Below are 15,259 nucleotides of genomic sequence, written 5' to 3'. Positions count from 1 at the left end.
TCCCATTTCATCTCGTCATCAGAGTGCCTGCTTATTACTACTGAGCAAAGCTGTGATACAAGTGTGACCCCTGCTGGGCAGAAAAGGTATTACAACGTGTGCCCAAGCCTGGTTAGAGACTGATCAGGACAGCTGTTAAAAGTAAAAGCATATTTCTGTTTTGCATCACAGAAAAGTACAAATAAGTATATTCATACGTTAGTGGATGTAATTACTTAACACATTCCTGTAATTTGGTGAGAAGATGTGTGTATCTACTGTTTTGTGCCTTTGGATAAGAAACTATAGGGACATTTGCCTCATTATGCAAATTCATGAGAAAGAAGTATGGCCGAAAATACAAAGTATTCAGTCAGACTGAAAAGCACTGGAGGCTTCTGAGAGGTCGGGAACATGCGGGTGATAAAAGGAGTGATTGATCATTGACTCTTGAAAGAACGGTACTAAATGAATTCAAGTTTTCATTCAATGGCAGCCATCTTATGGCCATCAGAAACACGGTGAGCCGTCTGTCAGTTCGATCTAATTAGGGTCATTTCATCTTCACAGAATATGTGACAAAACTTTTTTAGGTCACATTACCCAGGGCAGCCTGCTTCAAATGGTTCATCCTCACATAAGTGCAACTGAATCTAATAAACAAGACAAGGCAGATGTTGGTGGAGGGTCATTTCTGGATGTCATTGTCATAGTGTTTCAGCCTGGATGTTTTTGGGAAATTGGAATAACTATTAGTCAGAGTCTGAGTCACAGCCTGCCTGAGCACACAGAGTCGATCACATATGCATGGAACCTATTTTCCACTCGCAGGCCCGACCAAGGACACAATAACCTGGAATGGTTGACATAGATTTATTCCGTTTCCAACGTCACCATCAGCAGCAAGAACTGGCATAAACTGAGAGAGCAATTAAAACTTATTCTAACTGTACTTTATATTCTACACATAATTGGAAGGTGTTTTTTTTGTTTTTGTTTCCTGCGGTCTCTCGGAGCACTTTCCAAGTAAAGAATCTGATATTCTGATAACTAGCAGACTTCTCACAATGTCGCAGGTAGATTGCTGACAACAATAATGTAAACGTAGGACATGCAACAACAAAACTCAACTATAAAGAAGACAGCAATACCCAGAACACATAACCTTGTCGACTTTCATCTCCTTGGCCGGAGGGCCATGCTGCCAATGTGCAAACAAATGTCAGAGTATTGATCTGTAAAGGCAAAAAAAAAAACAACAACCTTGTTCCAAGCCGAACCTTCAAATGAAAAAGCCGACTGGTCAATTCAGCACTTAAAAAGAGTCAAAATGTCCTTCCTTGTATGACATCATGCTCCATGCGTCATGTTGTGTGTTGCTGACCCGTTTTGTTCTTCTGGTCACGTTGGCCGCTCTCTTCCTCCTACCGATTCTTCCAATCCTCTTCCCTTGGTCGTGCCCTGCCACAGAATGTTCCGATGTCAAACCTTTTGTCAGAGCAATCTTATCAAAGACACTCAGGTTAAAATATCCTGAACCGTATTCTGCTTCTGTCACACATTATTCCTGCAGGGCGAAGCAGCCTGGTACCTCACACACACACACACACACACACACACACACACACACACACACACACACTCTCTAAACTCACCCTGCTTACCTGCAGATGGAAGTTTCAGGTATCTTAAACCTTCTTTCTTTTTCTGTTTTTGAAGGTAGAACGGCAGGAATTATCTCACGTACTGCTTTACACAGCTTATAGACTGAATATTTACCTCATGAGCTCATCAATTACAGCAGTTTGATCTGACATTTTGAGTTTGCAGTGACTTGCAACATTTTTTTCCCAAACCACAACACAAATGTTGCAGGGACTAGCAGTTAAAGAAAATCATCAATGGACTGTTGTGGGACCCTCTGAACTATTTAATCCGTTTTAAAAGTTGTATATGTCAGTCAGGTAGATCTAACAAACCTTTGTTCTTGCTTGAAAAAAACATAATGCCATTAAAGCTTCCTTCAATTTCAGCCTTTAAGCTCTTTCATAGATAAAACTTATCAAGTGCTCCTGACTGAAATAACTGTCTGTAAGGTCAGCGGGTCACGTTTAACTAGACAGGTTTTGGATACACGTAGTAGCCACTTCACCTTATCAGGCAGGCTGTGAAACTTTAATGAGTGTGCTTGGTTTTTTTTTTTTTAAAGAGAGAAAATTTGATGGAGCAGCCCTGGGAGAACGTAAAGAACCTGAGTCATTTGGTTCCTCTTTTAAATTAGAAGTGGATATTAAGTCTGTTGTCAAAGCCAGCTCCTTTCAGCTGAGAGTTTTAGCTAAAGTCAAGCCCTTATTCCTCCCTATTAAAGACCTTGAGAAGGTCACTCATGCGTTTGTTACTTAAAGGTTGGACTATTGTAAGTCTTTCTGTGTTACATTAACATCGTAGTTGCAGCAAACGCTCCTGACTGGTGCACGTATGTACAGTGGTGCTTCATCGTTTGTCAACACTTTAGAATTTTCTATATATCTGCATTATTACAGTCCTAAACATAGTTAGAGAACCCAAATGAATAAAACAACAACATTACATATAAGATCTACTTTCAAGACTTGCGTGACAGTCTGATGATCTTTTAGGTCATAATTATGCAGAAATATAGAAAATTCTAAAAGGTTTCACAAACGTTCAAGTACACGTAAAGCGTGGGCACATTTCATCCTTACATCAGCTTCCTGTGAACTATAGGATTCATTTGAAAATGTAAGTTTGTGTACAAGTGCTTAAATGGAGCAACGCCAACTTATCTGTGACCTGCTGCATTGGACCGGCAGCTCTTTGTAGTTCCTAGATCCAGATGGGCCAACCGGGCTTTTTTAAGTGGCAGCTCCGAAACTTCGGGACAGCCTCTCGTTCCAGATCAGGTCATCAACTTCACCACCGGTGTTCAAATCACATCTGAAAACATATCTATTCTCACTGGTATTTCCAAATGAATTAAATCTTTGTTTACTTATAAACATTATTCACTGCTCAAGTATATTTTAGTTTTGGCTGAATCTTGTTTTTGATTTCTTTAATTTAGTTTTTACCGTTTATCTCGTCTTGAATGGTTGAAACGATAAAACTCTTCAGAGCCTGAGAATATGACAGAGTAGAAGAGCAGGGAGAACAACACATTTCAAAGCACAGTAAAGAGATTAAACTACAGCAGATATTCCCCTGTATTTTTTTTTTGGCTACAGCAAATGTTGTAATGACATGTTACTGGCAGAAGGTGGTGCTATTTATCCAGAGGAAAAAAAAAATACATCCACTCGTTATGATTGAATCTTTATTGTGAACACAGGAGACTGATACAATACAAATCATCTCAGTTAAGATACAGTTTACAGATTACAAGTTACCAGGAAATTAATGAGATCTGATTTATTCTGAAAATGTACGACCTATTGTAAAAGTGTTACAAAGACTTTGTAGTGTTTTCTGACAAACTATATTACAAGATACGCAAAAATCAGTATGAAACTATTTCAGACCAAACATCTGGAAATAAAGCAGTGTTCCTACCAGTTAGTAAAATGACTCAAAACGGCTTAAGTATTCAAAACAACAGCTGAAAATGATCCGTCTTCAAACCGACACACGACAACATATCTCTCAATCCACCGCCAACTTGCAGTCCTCTCGGGGGTCGAGCAGTAACCCGACATTAATCCAGCAAGAAACGACCAAACACTGGTTAAAACTCTAATGAGCAACAGGAGCTAAAAAAAAAAAAACCCTCAGCAGGGAAAAAATTACAATAAAAAAAAGTTAAGCCAAACCTTCAAGCAAGTTTATCAAATTTTCAACACTTCTTTGCGGTTCACTTTTAACTAAAAGAAAGGTACTTTGAATATCTACGGTGTTCGTGTGTTTCTGTTGTGTTTTTTTTTTTTTTTTAATTTTTTTTTTACATTGAACTATTCTATCCAAAGCGGTGAAACAAAATCCAGATGTTTGAGGTGGTCTTTGAAAATTCCCTATGATTTGTATAAAAAGTGAAACCTAATCAATAAACTCTCTCAACACCAGCAATATATAACTGAAGAAAATACGAGCTCAAGGCCCACTAAAAGTAGGAGCTTTATTTGGAGCTTTCAGCCACATCTCATGGTTTTGATCCGTGGATGAAAAATTGATCTACTTAACATCATCGGCTGATGAGGACCAGAAGACGTGGTGGGAAGATCAAGAAGAAGCTGCTCAGAGGACTTTGAGTTCAGGTTTGGTTCTGATTTCTGTGAACGTTTACGATCATTATCCAACTTCTTTGTCTATCCAAGCTGAGATCAGATGCCTAAAAGAAATACTGAAACTTTGTGTCACAAAAAAAAAAAAAAAAGAAGCTATTTGTGTCCTTTGTTTCGTTTGTCTTTCACCTTCGAAAAAAAATGATTAACATGTTGGTAATGATTTCTCTGGAAGAACAGCACCTTCCTGTTGTTTTTGCCATGAAGCAATACAACCCCCCCCCCCCCCAAAAAAAAAAAAAAAAAAAAAAAAATCTGTAAACTGCAGAGTACAGTAGAGGTCAAAAGAGACCTACAACCATTTGCTGATGATGTTGTCTTATACATTTAACACGGTCTAATAATTAAAAAGGCGTTTTTTTGTTTTTTTTTTACGTTAAAATGCGTCACACAGCTTTCAACCTAAATGTACTGTTTAGAAAAGAGCTCAAATCATGTTTCACAGACACATCAGTATTATTAAAACATGATATCCTGTACATAAACAGCACACGGTGCCATTTGACAGCTTACATTAGGTGCAGTTGTATATTTGTACAAATGTGTTTCTATTACTTGAATAAGATTGATTTGATTTGATATTCAACATATTTGTGTTTATATAGTTTTGTTTCAACAAGACAGGCATTTACAAACTACAAAGCTTTCAGAGCACAAAAATTGAAATTACACTTAAAATATGTACATCACTGATGAGATGGACCAAACAGGCTGTGAAGTGGACTTACAAACATGGCTGCATGTGTGCGTGTTTGTGTGTGGCACATGCATGTGTATGTGCAAGCATGTAAGACGGGAGTTATATTACATTCACAGTTGCAGAGGAAAAAGTTGATTGGGAGAGAGAGCATGTTGGCCATACAGCCGCAGAGAAATATTAGAAACACCGAGCATGTCGGGGTTATTCCCAGGCACACGGACACTCGCTTATCACACAGTCTAATAGGATGTACCTGTTCTCCCTCTCTCCCTCTCTCACACACACAGACACACACACACACACACACACACACACACACACACACACGCACACACACACGCAGACACACACGTAGGATGTGGTCTACGAGCGGCAGCAGCCGGCGATCCTCATTTCTTTGTCGACGTACTCCTGCAGCTGAAATTTGGGCTCGTCGGGTTCCTTCATGGACCTGTGCTTCAGTTCTCTGATGGAGAGACAGAAAAAGAAGGACAGTACCAACACGGAGCCGTTAGATGTGTTGCAGCGTTTGCCATCAACGATCACAGGTCCCACACAGGTCCCAAATACTACTTTGGAGATCCCGAAGTTTTCCCGAGACACGAGATTCATCTCATAAAACTACACATTTTAAAATCCGTGTTAGTGAGCACTTCACCCTTTCCAAGACCATCCATCCACCCGACAGGTGTGGCGTGATTATTAAGCGTGCCTTGAACTGGTCACAACACATGGCCACTAGTTGTATGGCGCAACAAAATGCCACAGATGTCAGTCAAGTTTCAAAGGAGCACGCGATTGGTGTTCCGACAGCAGCGGTGCCCACCAGAGTGTTTAGTGACCACAACATGCCGCTTAATCTGCATCTGGAATCGTTACACCTGTCAAGTGGATTATTGCTGCTTTCAAATGGAGCTCGTGAGCTCGTGGTTACGACATGGGAAGTCGTTTGCGCCGTATGCTTAGGGTTCAAGTAGTTAAGTTGTAAAAACACAGTTGCTAGGCAACGGCAACGTGGATGGCGTCTAGAAGCCACAGAGGCTAACCATTTAGCAAGCTAATTGGGTGTAACGTAATGTAGGAAATGCAAAGGTACGGAGGGAAGAGATGAGGCTGCTGGGAAGATCACCGTTGTCCTCAGACGTAGGCTATTATCCAAGTTATGATGAGAAACTCTACATGACTGAAATTACAATTTACTCTCTTAACATCCAAGGGAAAAATAATTTCCAAGGCCTCTGCCATTTCTGGAAGCATCAGCAAACACAGAACTCCAGATTTAAAGAAAAAATTTTAGTTCTGATGTATTGAATACCACAAGAGGGCGCCGTTCATATCGACTCTCCTCGTGTAAATACGACCCCATTTGAATGCAGCATATATTTTGGCAAATGTGAAGTGCTTTTAACATCTGTGAACAACATTTTAGAAATATACCTTTTGTGTGCATAAAATAAATCTCAGCTATTTTAATTCGACTCGTGCAAAAATGGAAGCAAAAACTTAAAAGTGCTGCATTTATATTTTTGTTGAGCTTATTTCTTGGAATTTTGGATAAATGTGCAGAGGTGGGCTCCCTGTTGAAACAGCAGGGGGTCCCAAGGCAGAGCGTTCTGGCAAACAACAGGTATGGTTGGGCAGCAAAATGTTGTTTTGTGTCTGTGTGGTTATTTGACATTTTTTTGAAGTTGTTTTGGTCTCTTTCTGGTTATTTTTTTTTTTATATCTTTGGTTATTGAGAGTCTTTTTGTGGTTGTTTTGCATTTCTTTGTAGTTGCTTTGTGTCTGTTTGTTGTTGTTGTTGTTGTTTCTCTTGGAAGTTGTCTCTCTGTAGCGGTTTAATTGACTTTCAAAATTAAAATCCGGATAATCATTCCAAACAAATTCTCGAGACTAGAGCCTGCTGATCCCTCGGCCGCTGTGCCTGGCAGGGCCGATCAATCCCGCCTTAATCACCGTGTTAATTAGCTCAAAAGGGACAGAATGAAGACGTAAAGACCACTCTAATGACATTAAAAAAAAGTCCTGGATGATCTTTTTACCATAGGAGATATCATTTCCCTTCAGTATTTTGATTGTTTGTCAGTTAATTAAAGATTGACCGTTTGTTGTTGTCACACTTGCATTATCACAGTTTCCATGCAAATCCTGTCTTTGCCTCTTTTTGTGTTGCTTTTACTCAGACTCGTGTGTTTTGTGCGAATGAAGCACCACTAAAGTGAAATCAACTAAAAAAAAAAAAACAAGAGGTGGAAGAGATTAAGAAGTGGATGAGTCACAGATGAGGAGTGATTAAAGAGACGTTTGAAGAGACACGAGAGACAGCAAGAGGGTGTAAAAACTTAAAAAGGTGTTCAAAATGAGCTATAGAGGACAATCAGAGACGATTTGGTTTCATAGTCTGTATTTGCAGAGTGATTGTGTGCCAGACTGTGCGATGCTATTCTTGGCAACACCCCATCCTGCCAGCCTGTTACCATAACAAAGCTATAAATGTGAAACAGCTCCCACACAAACTGTCCAACACTACACATTTGAGAGAAACACACAGATAAAATAGCATCCTTATTGCTACTGTTAGGACAAACTTTTCAGGCAATGCTCTTTTGCTAACAGCTGAATTTGCAAGTCGTGTTCCTGTGTGTCTAAAAACTTAATTTGGGCATTTTTCTGTGTTCATATCATGGCCGAAGGGAACAAATGCAAAAGCACATCATCATCATCATCATCATCATCATGTAAATTTGTCCCTGGCGGTATATCAATGAACCCACCCAGCGACATACTAAAGGTAATTCCTCTTCCAGATGTTTTCATCCAGATATGCAGTGCGAGGCAGAGGGTAGTGCTTGTTTCTTTCATGTCTGTCAACCAGCAGGGTAGAATACTATACAATCAATAAACTGTTAAAGAAGTGCTCAGTGTGTGGCCAGACTCAGCACTCCACAGTCCACACCGCTCTTAATGGCCACATCCATTGTTGTGGCCCTCTCTTTATTGTCTTTGTTGACTAAGCTGCACTTTATTTTGTCTGACCATTTATTTTTGTAATGTACAGGGTCGGGTGTGTCATAAACGGTGACTTGTACAAGTCTCGTTTTTAGACGACCACTGACTAATGTATCTTGAATACGTTTTGCAAGTGGTGGTTGAACAAAGTACATATTTTTCAAGTATTATGCTTAAATACAGTTTCAGGGTAACTAAAATCCCATGTTGTGCAACTTTACACTTCTACTCCATTACATTTATTTCACAGTTTTAACTACTTGTTATCTTCAGATTAGCCTTTTGAGATTTTACGTCCTACATATTAAATCTGTAAATTCAAACCATTTTGACTCGTGACAACCTTCAAAACTGGAATGCATGTAATGAAATTAATTTTAGGGTTCAGATTTTTCTTTTATTTATTCCTTCTGTCAATCATCTCCCGACCACTCTGATTTATCAGGTGACCCTTTTTTTTTTTTACCCTTAAGTTTGAAACCTCTAAATTAGACCAACTATAAATGAACTAGTTGAAAAAAGTTCTACCTCAAGCAGAATGAGTTCTTTTACTTTAATACTTTGCTGATAATAGTTCTGTACATTTTCTGAAGGAACACTTTAAAAGCCAGACCTGTGCTTGCAATTAACAATTCTGAAACTTTACTTTGAAGTTTTAAGGCTCCGATTACTTCGTCTACCAGTTGTTGTTGTTTTTTCTCATTTCCTAATTACATTGTATTCTTTGGATGAAAAACGGACAGAAGTTTCCGGTGATGGCCTGGCGACTTGTCCAGGGTGTATCCTGCCTTCACCCAAAGTCAGCCGGGATAGCCTCCCCCGTGAGTCTGTTCACGATAAAGCACGCGTAGATAACAGATGGATGGATGAAACAAGCGGCAATTACAGGATAATGGTGCATTGAATCGTTCATTTCCCGAGATCTTGCTTCAAAGACATCATCAGTAGGCGACCTGATGAAGCAAGTGGAAGCGAAACCACAAACAGGCAACAATAAAGAAAAGACTCAGAAATTCTGTAAAGTGTTTCATATATATATATATAAACTCTGTCTAACATTAGCTGAAGAGGAAAAACCTTTGGTGTCCTGAAGTGAACAAATCGTATGTTTTTATATATTTCGCTCCCGCAAAGGACGATAATGTCATTGCTCCTCTTGAAAGACGCTCGCTTTACGATCATGCTTTTCACGGACTGTGGTGCGTTCACGGAGCTCCAGATCTATCGGCGATCTGCTTTTCGTAGCGAGCCGTTTGACTCACTTGGCCGCAGCAGTGAAGGCCAGCTCCACATTCAGCCCAGATCTGGCGCTCGTCTCCATGAAGGGCACTCCAAACTCCTGCACAGAGAAAGATCTGGTATTAGGTGTGTGTGTGTGTGTGTGTGTGTGTGTGTGTGTGTGTGTGTGTGTGTGTGTGTGTGCGTGCGTGTGTGTGTGCGTGTGCGTGTGCGTGCGCGTGCTGTCTCGTGTGTCTTTTCTTGTGAGGACAAAATGAACTCACGCTGACAGAAAGATGAGATTTATGATTAATTTATGATTTGGAGTTCGGAGGTGGATGTAGGGGTTTAAAGTATCTGCAGAAGGATGAGATCAATACTAATAATTCAGCAACAGTTTTGATGGTTTCTGAGGCTTTCATAACTAAAACACCCGTTTGGCTGTAATTTATGGGAATAGCGTGAACACAGAATGCAGTCGATGAGAGACGCCGCCGGGTAAAGTGATCTCATTTTCTCTGTCTGTGTGAACGTCTCAATATTCCCACCGAGTTTTTTTTTTTTTTTTTTTTTTTTTACCTTGACAGCTGCGGTGCTTCTGCCACACTTCTCCCAATGACTTTACATTTACCCTAACACGCCTCTCAAGAGTTCATCTGAGCGAAGCGGCCCGGAAAATGAAGTTAGCAAGCCCTCGTCGTTTACTCCAAACAACAATAACAACAACGCGTGCCTCCAGGAATACATAATTACACGCACTAATCAAGGCACAGCAGCCGCACGGAGGGGGGGGGGGGGGGGGGGGGGGGGATTTTGGGGTCCGTGTGGCTGCGTGGGCAGATTAAGTACAGCGTGTCCTCTTCTTATATGTGTCTAACTGCATGTCTACTGTATGTTTGTGAGCACCAGAGAGTTCACCTTCGCCAGCTTCTCCCCCTCCTCTCGCTTCACCGCCCTGTCGTGCGTGGAGTCGGCCTGCGGGACAGTGAACACGCAACGGGCGGTTAGGAACACGGGTGGAGGGCTATTTGTTTAAAGTACTGGAGCACACGTGCGTGCGCATGCCTGGTGGAGCTGTTGCCGTTTTGTAAGGTCGTCTAACCACCGTTCCTACGATCTGCACACAATAATCAATAATATCTATTTCCATCGGTTTCATTTGATAAAGTCAACAATATAATGCCGCTGTTTTCAATAGTTGTTCTTTACACTTTGCAACTAAAGTGTGATTTCCGGTTTCAGTCCCAACAGGTTCCTTCAAAGGCTGCCGGGGCAGCCGGAAGCTTTCCTGATGTTACACGTCCAGTTTCCTTTCACTAGTTGCTAAATATGGAAGTTGGCTGACGAATTTGCCACGACAACTGACTCCCTTTCCAAATATCAACTTTTCACAATTGTTAATATCAAAAACACTTAAAAAGGTCTTTAAACCTGCATTTACAGATTATACAGTCCCTTGGCGGTAAAAAAACATAAACTCGACACGACAAGATTGTGTCACTGGCAGGCGATGTGTCAGCAAATAGTTGGCAGCGTTGCTATTAAGACGGTTTCTGGTCACCTGGAGGATGTTAGCCTAATAATCCTTCTCTTTGACTCTTTATGGCTTTTAAGCAGCTCAATACTTCATTGTGTTCAGCAGCTATCGATGCATAAAAACATCAACTTGAAAGCTAAAACTGAAAGCCCAACAAAGTTGAATGGGACCGCAAGACTGGGTTGTAATTGTGGATTTTTCGGTGTGAGCGACTACTTATGTCACACTTGAGTCACTTGATCCACTATAAATGTCAAGTACTGATGAGTTAATCTTTTATAATATTTGTATTTGAGCTTGCCATGATGCTGACTAGTAACCGCTCCAATAATGCGACATTTGAATATCCTGTCTGTGAATATAATATAATTGAGAACTCTGCTTTCAGGCACATCCTTCCATCCGGCTCCCACTCGACCTCCTTCCCACCCTCTATGAGTCCATCTGTCCATTTCATCTCCCCGCGTTGGCAACGAGGTCTCACCTTGTTGCCCAGCAGCATGACGACCACGTCCTGCTGGGCGTACTCATGAATCTCTGTCAGCCACGCCTGGAGATGGACAAAAAAAAGAAAAGAAAAAGAAAGGAGAGAGTGGTGAAGAAATCCAAACCGGGAGAGGAAGAGATAGAAAAGGACGGAGTACAGAGGAGATGGGCATGCTAGAGGGGGAGGGAGAGGACATAAAGACTGGTGACAGAGGAGATGGATGAGTCCACAAGGAAGGACACCGACAATAGAGTCATTTGTTGTTCACTGCCGCCAGTTCATCTTGTTCTCTTCTTCCTCCCAGATCTTCTCGTCTTCACCCGTCTTGCATCTCTATCCGTCCGTCCCTTCCAATTGCAAGCCGGCGTCTCTTTTCTCACCTGGTTGTGTTAATAAGCACTAAATGTCTCCGAGGGTCACTCGCGCACACAATCTTCTCCAGAAATACATCTCATTATTTGTCTACCAGAGACAAAGGTGGGTTTTCATACCAATTTCACACAACTTTTGAAATGCGCAGTGACCAGTGACGTCACCGAGCAGCTAAAACCGACTGAAACTAGACGCTGCTAAAAAAAGGAGCGAGCAAAGAGAGACAGAGAGAGGGAGAGAGGGAGAGACAGACAGAGAGAGAGAGAGAGAGAGAGAGAGAGGGAGAGACAGAGAGAGAGAGAGAGAGAGAGAGAGAGAGAGAGGGAGAGACAGAGAGAGAGAGAGAGAGAGAGAGAGAGAGAGGGAGAGAGATGGTTGCAGCATCTCCAGATTTGATTCGTATTGGGTCCTTCTTTAATGTCAGCTGATACATCACAAACAAAAACAAATAAATATGCTTGGCAATATTCCAGCAGACTGATTAAAGGTAATGCACTCATTGATCTTAGTTTGTGTATGGGAGCAATAGTGGATGCGATATCTCTGGGGAAGTTGGGGGGGTGGAAATATCTACATGAATAAATATATATACATGAAATATATGAAATAGAGTGTGAATTGATGACACTTGTCAAAACAATTACTGGCATCATTAATTTAGAGCTTGATCGACCAATCAGCCAGGATGATATTATTGGCTGATATTATCACTATTATCAATGTCAGAATTCATGTCTGTAATGTTAAGAGTATGAGAGCCACAAAGTATTGCAACAAAACGCCACCATCACTTTTTAGTGAAACATTTCCACTGCATTTTGTGTTGATTAAAGTTTGTTTCTATGCTGCATTATGGGTAATGTAAGCTATAGAGGTTGACAAGGAAGAAAAAATGTGTGGACTATGCATATTAAAAAAAATCTCTGCATTGATTTTCTTTTTTTAATTAAACTCTCCATCATGAACACTCCAATGTTATAGGAGTGCAATGCTGGTACTCTTTTAAAAACGGATTCTTCTAGACTACAAGTATACATATAAAAGTTTCTTGGATTAAACACTGTAATCCACATTTGTAAGATTTATTAAAATTAGTATCTCCTTAATAAAGCCAAAGAATAAAAGAAAAAGGTGGAGGAGCAGTAAGTCATTCTGGTTTCTACCACACACAGGATTTAATCATTTATTTGATTTAGCGCCAATTCCTTACAGCAACTGCCTTTTATTATGATGACCATGTGTTAGTGGTAAAATAGGATTATTAATGCAGGCTACAATCATTTACATTAAAGCTGTATAGTTGCCCTGCTTTCAGGTTTCGATTTAGCCCGGATGATTATAATTTCAGGGACAGTAATTACTATCTTATTCTCTGAGCAGATGGGTGGTTGCTTTTGTGTGCGTGTGATTAAATCTAAACCCATCTTTTTCTTTTTCAGCCGTTATACGTTTGTTTTAACTATTGAAAAGCTCAAATTTTCTTGCCATTAAAATGAATTTTGAAGATAGTCGAGATACTAAATAACGAGCCACAGAGGATCACAGGATTTGTGTTAACTCTGCAGCCGGCCTGATTTTCTGTTCCACCAGAGAGCGTGAAGGGCGGTTAGATAATCAGAGATTCTGGTGTTAAGCCTGGATAAGTATGGGAAGAAAACGATGGAGTTAGGTGTAATAAAAACAGAGAGTTTGTTCAACAGTGACGCGTTCGAGAGCCTGTACGACAACACTTCTACTGTTAGAGAGGGCAGTACAGGAAGGTTATGGCAGTTACCACATTTTCAACAGCTCTATGGCAGTATGGAAGACGTTAGAAACTGCAATAATTTCCACAATAACATAGAAAAGAATCATGCTGTATTTGCCAAAGACCTCATTACACAACCTTCTTTTCACACGTGAAATTCTAGCCAGCTCTGTTTGCTTTTTCAACACATGTCGGTTTTCACACAAGGCCATGAACTTCAGTTTGACACCATTTCTGCTATGAATGCAGCGTTCCTTATCAAGGATTGTGTCAGCTTAGAAATCCTGGTAAACTCACTTCTGAAAACACAGAAGAGTGTTGGGCTTGCTCATGAAAATGAAAACCAGACAGAGGTGTTCTCATCAGAGGACCAGACGGACCAGAATTCAGATCCAAAAATCGGAAGATCGGCAAGTAAATGACAGCAAGTGCAAATGCAGAGCAGTTCTGGTGTTTGAACTATGTTTAAAGAGAGATTCTCAGCTGACACATCTACATTTAGAAAACTTAAAAATCATAGACACACTCATAAGGCTGGGTGTTCAAAAGATTTTCATACCCGACTTTAACACAACATTCATTTTTACCCATTTCATGAATTCCATTTTAACGAGAAGAAAATTACATTCCACAAAACAGAATAACATCTTTTCTTTTCATGCAGTTTAGAGGGGGAGAGCGGGACCCAAGTTGTTTTCTCCAACATTTACAATTGTCCCACATGCGCAGGCACGCAAGCTATCGATACGTGCCAGAAATGGCCGGTGTTCCCTAAACGCCTCACGTAGATGGTTACTACGATGGTAGATGTTATAACTAGCCGGCTGTGCACAGAGAAGCCTCCAGTAACTGCAACGCACGGCAACTATGTGGCCAAAAATCTGTTCGAAACGCGTGAAATAAAGTTGAAACCCGGTGATTCTGTTTGCTTGGCTGGACAAATTATTAAAAATGGATTCCTGTGTAAATGTGGCAAATGTTATTCTGGACGTAGCTGATAAGGAACAAAATATGATTCTGAATGAAAAAAAATGGCAATTTTTAATATAGATAATAAAAAATATTATGACCGTGCAAAAATAATTTTAAGGCTTGTCGGAGTAATTCCCATTACTCACAGCCAGATAAAGCTGTTCATGGGCCACCGGTCAGTAATTGACAGTGGACCCACAGAACGAGCAGAGATGGATGGACCTGTTGCTTTTGGGGACCTTCAGAGTACGATGATGCTGGAAAATTGCATTTTGTCAAGCGGGTAATCCAGCCTTGATTTGGCCCCACCTAAAGAAGAATTTATTTTTTTTGTTTTTAATAAATGTGCACAAAAAAAAAAAAACATTTTTAAATCCCTTCATCATTTGGGATTATTATGTGTAGATTAAAGTGAAGAAATGGCAATTTTATCCATTTTAAATTAAATCTACAATACAATAAAGTGTGCAAAAAGTGAAGGGGCCTCAAGCAACATTATTGAATGAAATGACGAGCAGAGGCATTTAAAAAGAAATGCTGACAATATTAACTGTATCTCTATTGGATAGCTAAATGACTCTCTCCAACGATAACCTCCGAGAAGGAAGGTCAGATTTGTCTCAACCAGGTCAAGTGCAACTAACTCTTCAGCAAGAAATCAGAACTCACAACGTCCTTTAAGAGCCAGATGAGCAAACGATTAAAATTTTGAACATTTATACTTCCAACAAGTCTTCACGAACCCTGCCGGTGTGAGACCAGCTGTCATACCCACATCGCTGCTGCTTTCCTCGAAAAATCGCGGGAGTTTCTTTAATCAGTTTGCCAGCAGACTTGAAGGGATCCGACTTCAAATCTCTCAATCTTCTGCAGCGCCACACTGAACACATCGACTGAGCCGCTTTCAGCATCTGCGGTTGTGAACAAGTCTCTCCGCCAGCTT

The 15,259-nt window shown here is 40.5% G+C and overlaps 1 protein-coding gene across 1 annotated transcript in view; it reads right to left on the bottom strand.

Annotated features, from left to right (window-relative positions):
* Positions 1-3,296: 3,296 nt before the first annotated feature.
* Positions 3,297-15,259, bottom strand: part of LOC138202264 (ras-related protein Rab-26) — an 87,918-nt gene continuing 75,955 nt past the window's right edge. The window contains exons 6-9 of the mRNA XM_069156138.1: positions 11,223-11,288; positions 10,120-10,176; positions 9,246-9,322; positions 3,297-5,440 (exon numbers count right to left, since the gene is read on the bottom strand). Coding sequence (XP_069012239.1) covers positions 5,338-5,440; positions 9,246-9,322; positions 10,120-10,176; positions 11,223-11,288 — 303 coding nt within the window. The 3' untranslated portion in view covers positions 3,297-5,337. The remainder of the gene's footprint in view (positions 5,441-9,245; positions 9,323-10,119; positions 10,177-11,222; positions 11,289-15,259) is intronic.

This window comes from Embiotoca jacksoni, unplaced genomic scaffold, assembly GCF_022577435.1.
Source record: "Embiotoca jacksoni isolate LCO1_2020_lvr unplaced genomic scaffold, fEmbJac1.0.p SCAF_20, whole genome shotgun sequence".
Classification (NCBI taxonomy): Eukaryota; Metazoa; Chordata; class Actinopteri; family Embiotocidae; genus Embiotoca; species Embiotoca jacksoni.
This window is presented reverse-complemented; position numbering and strand designations above follow the sequence as displayed.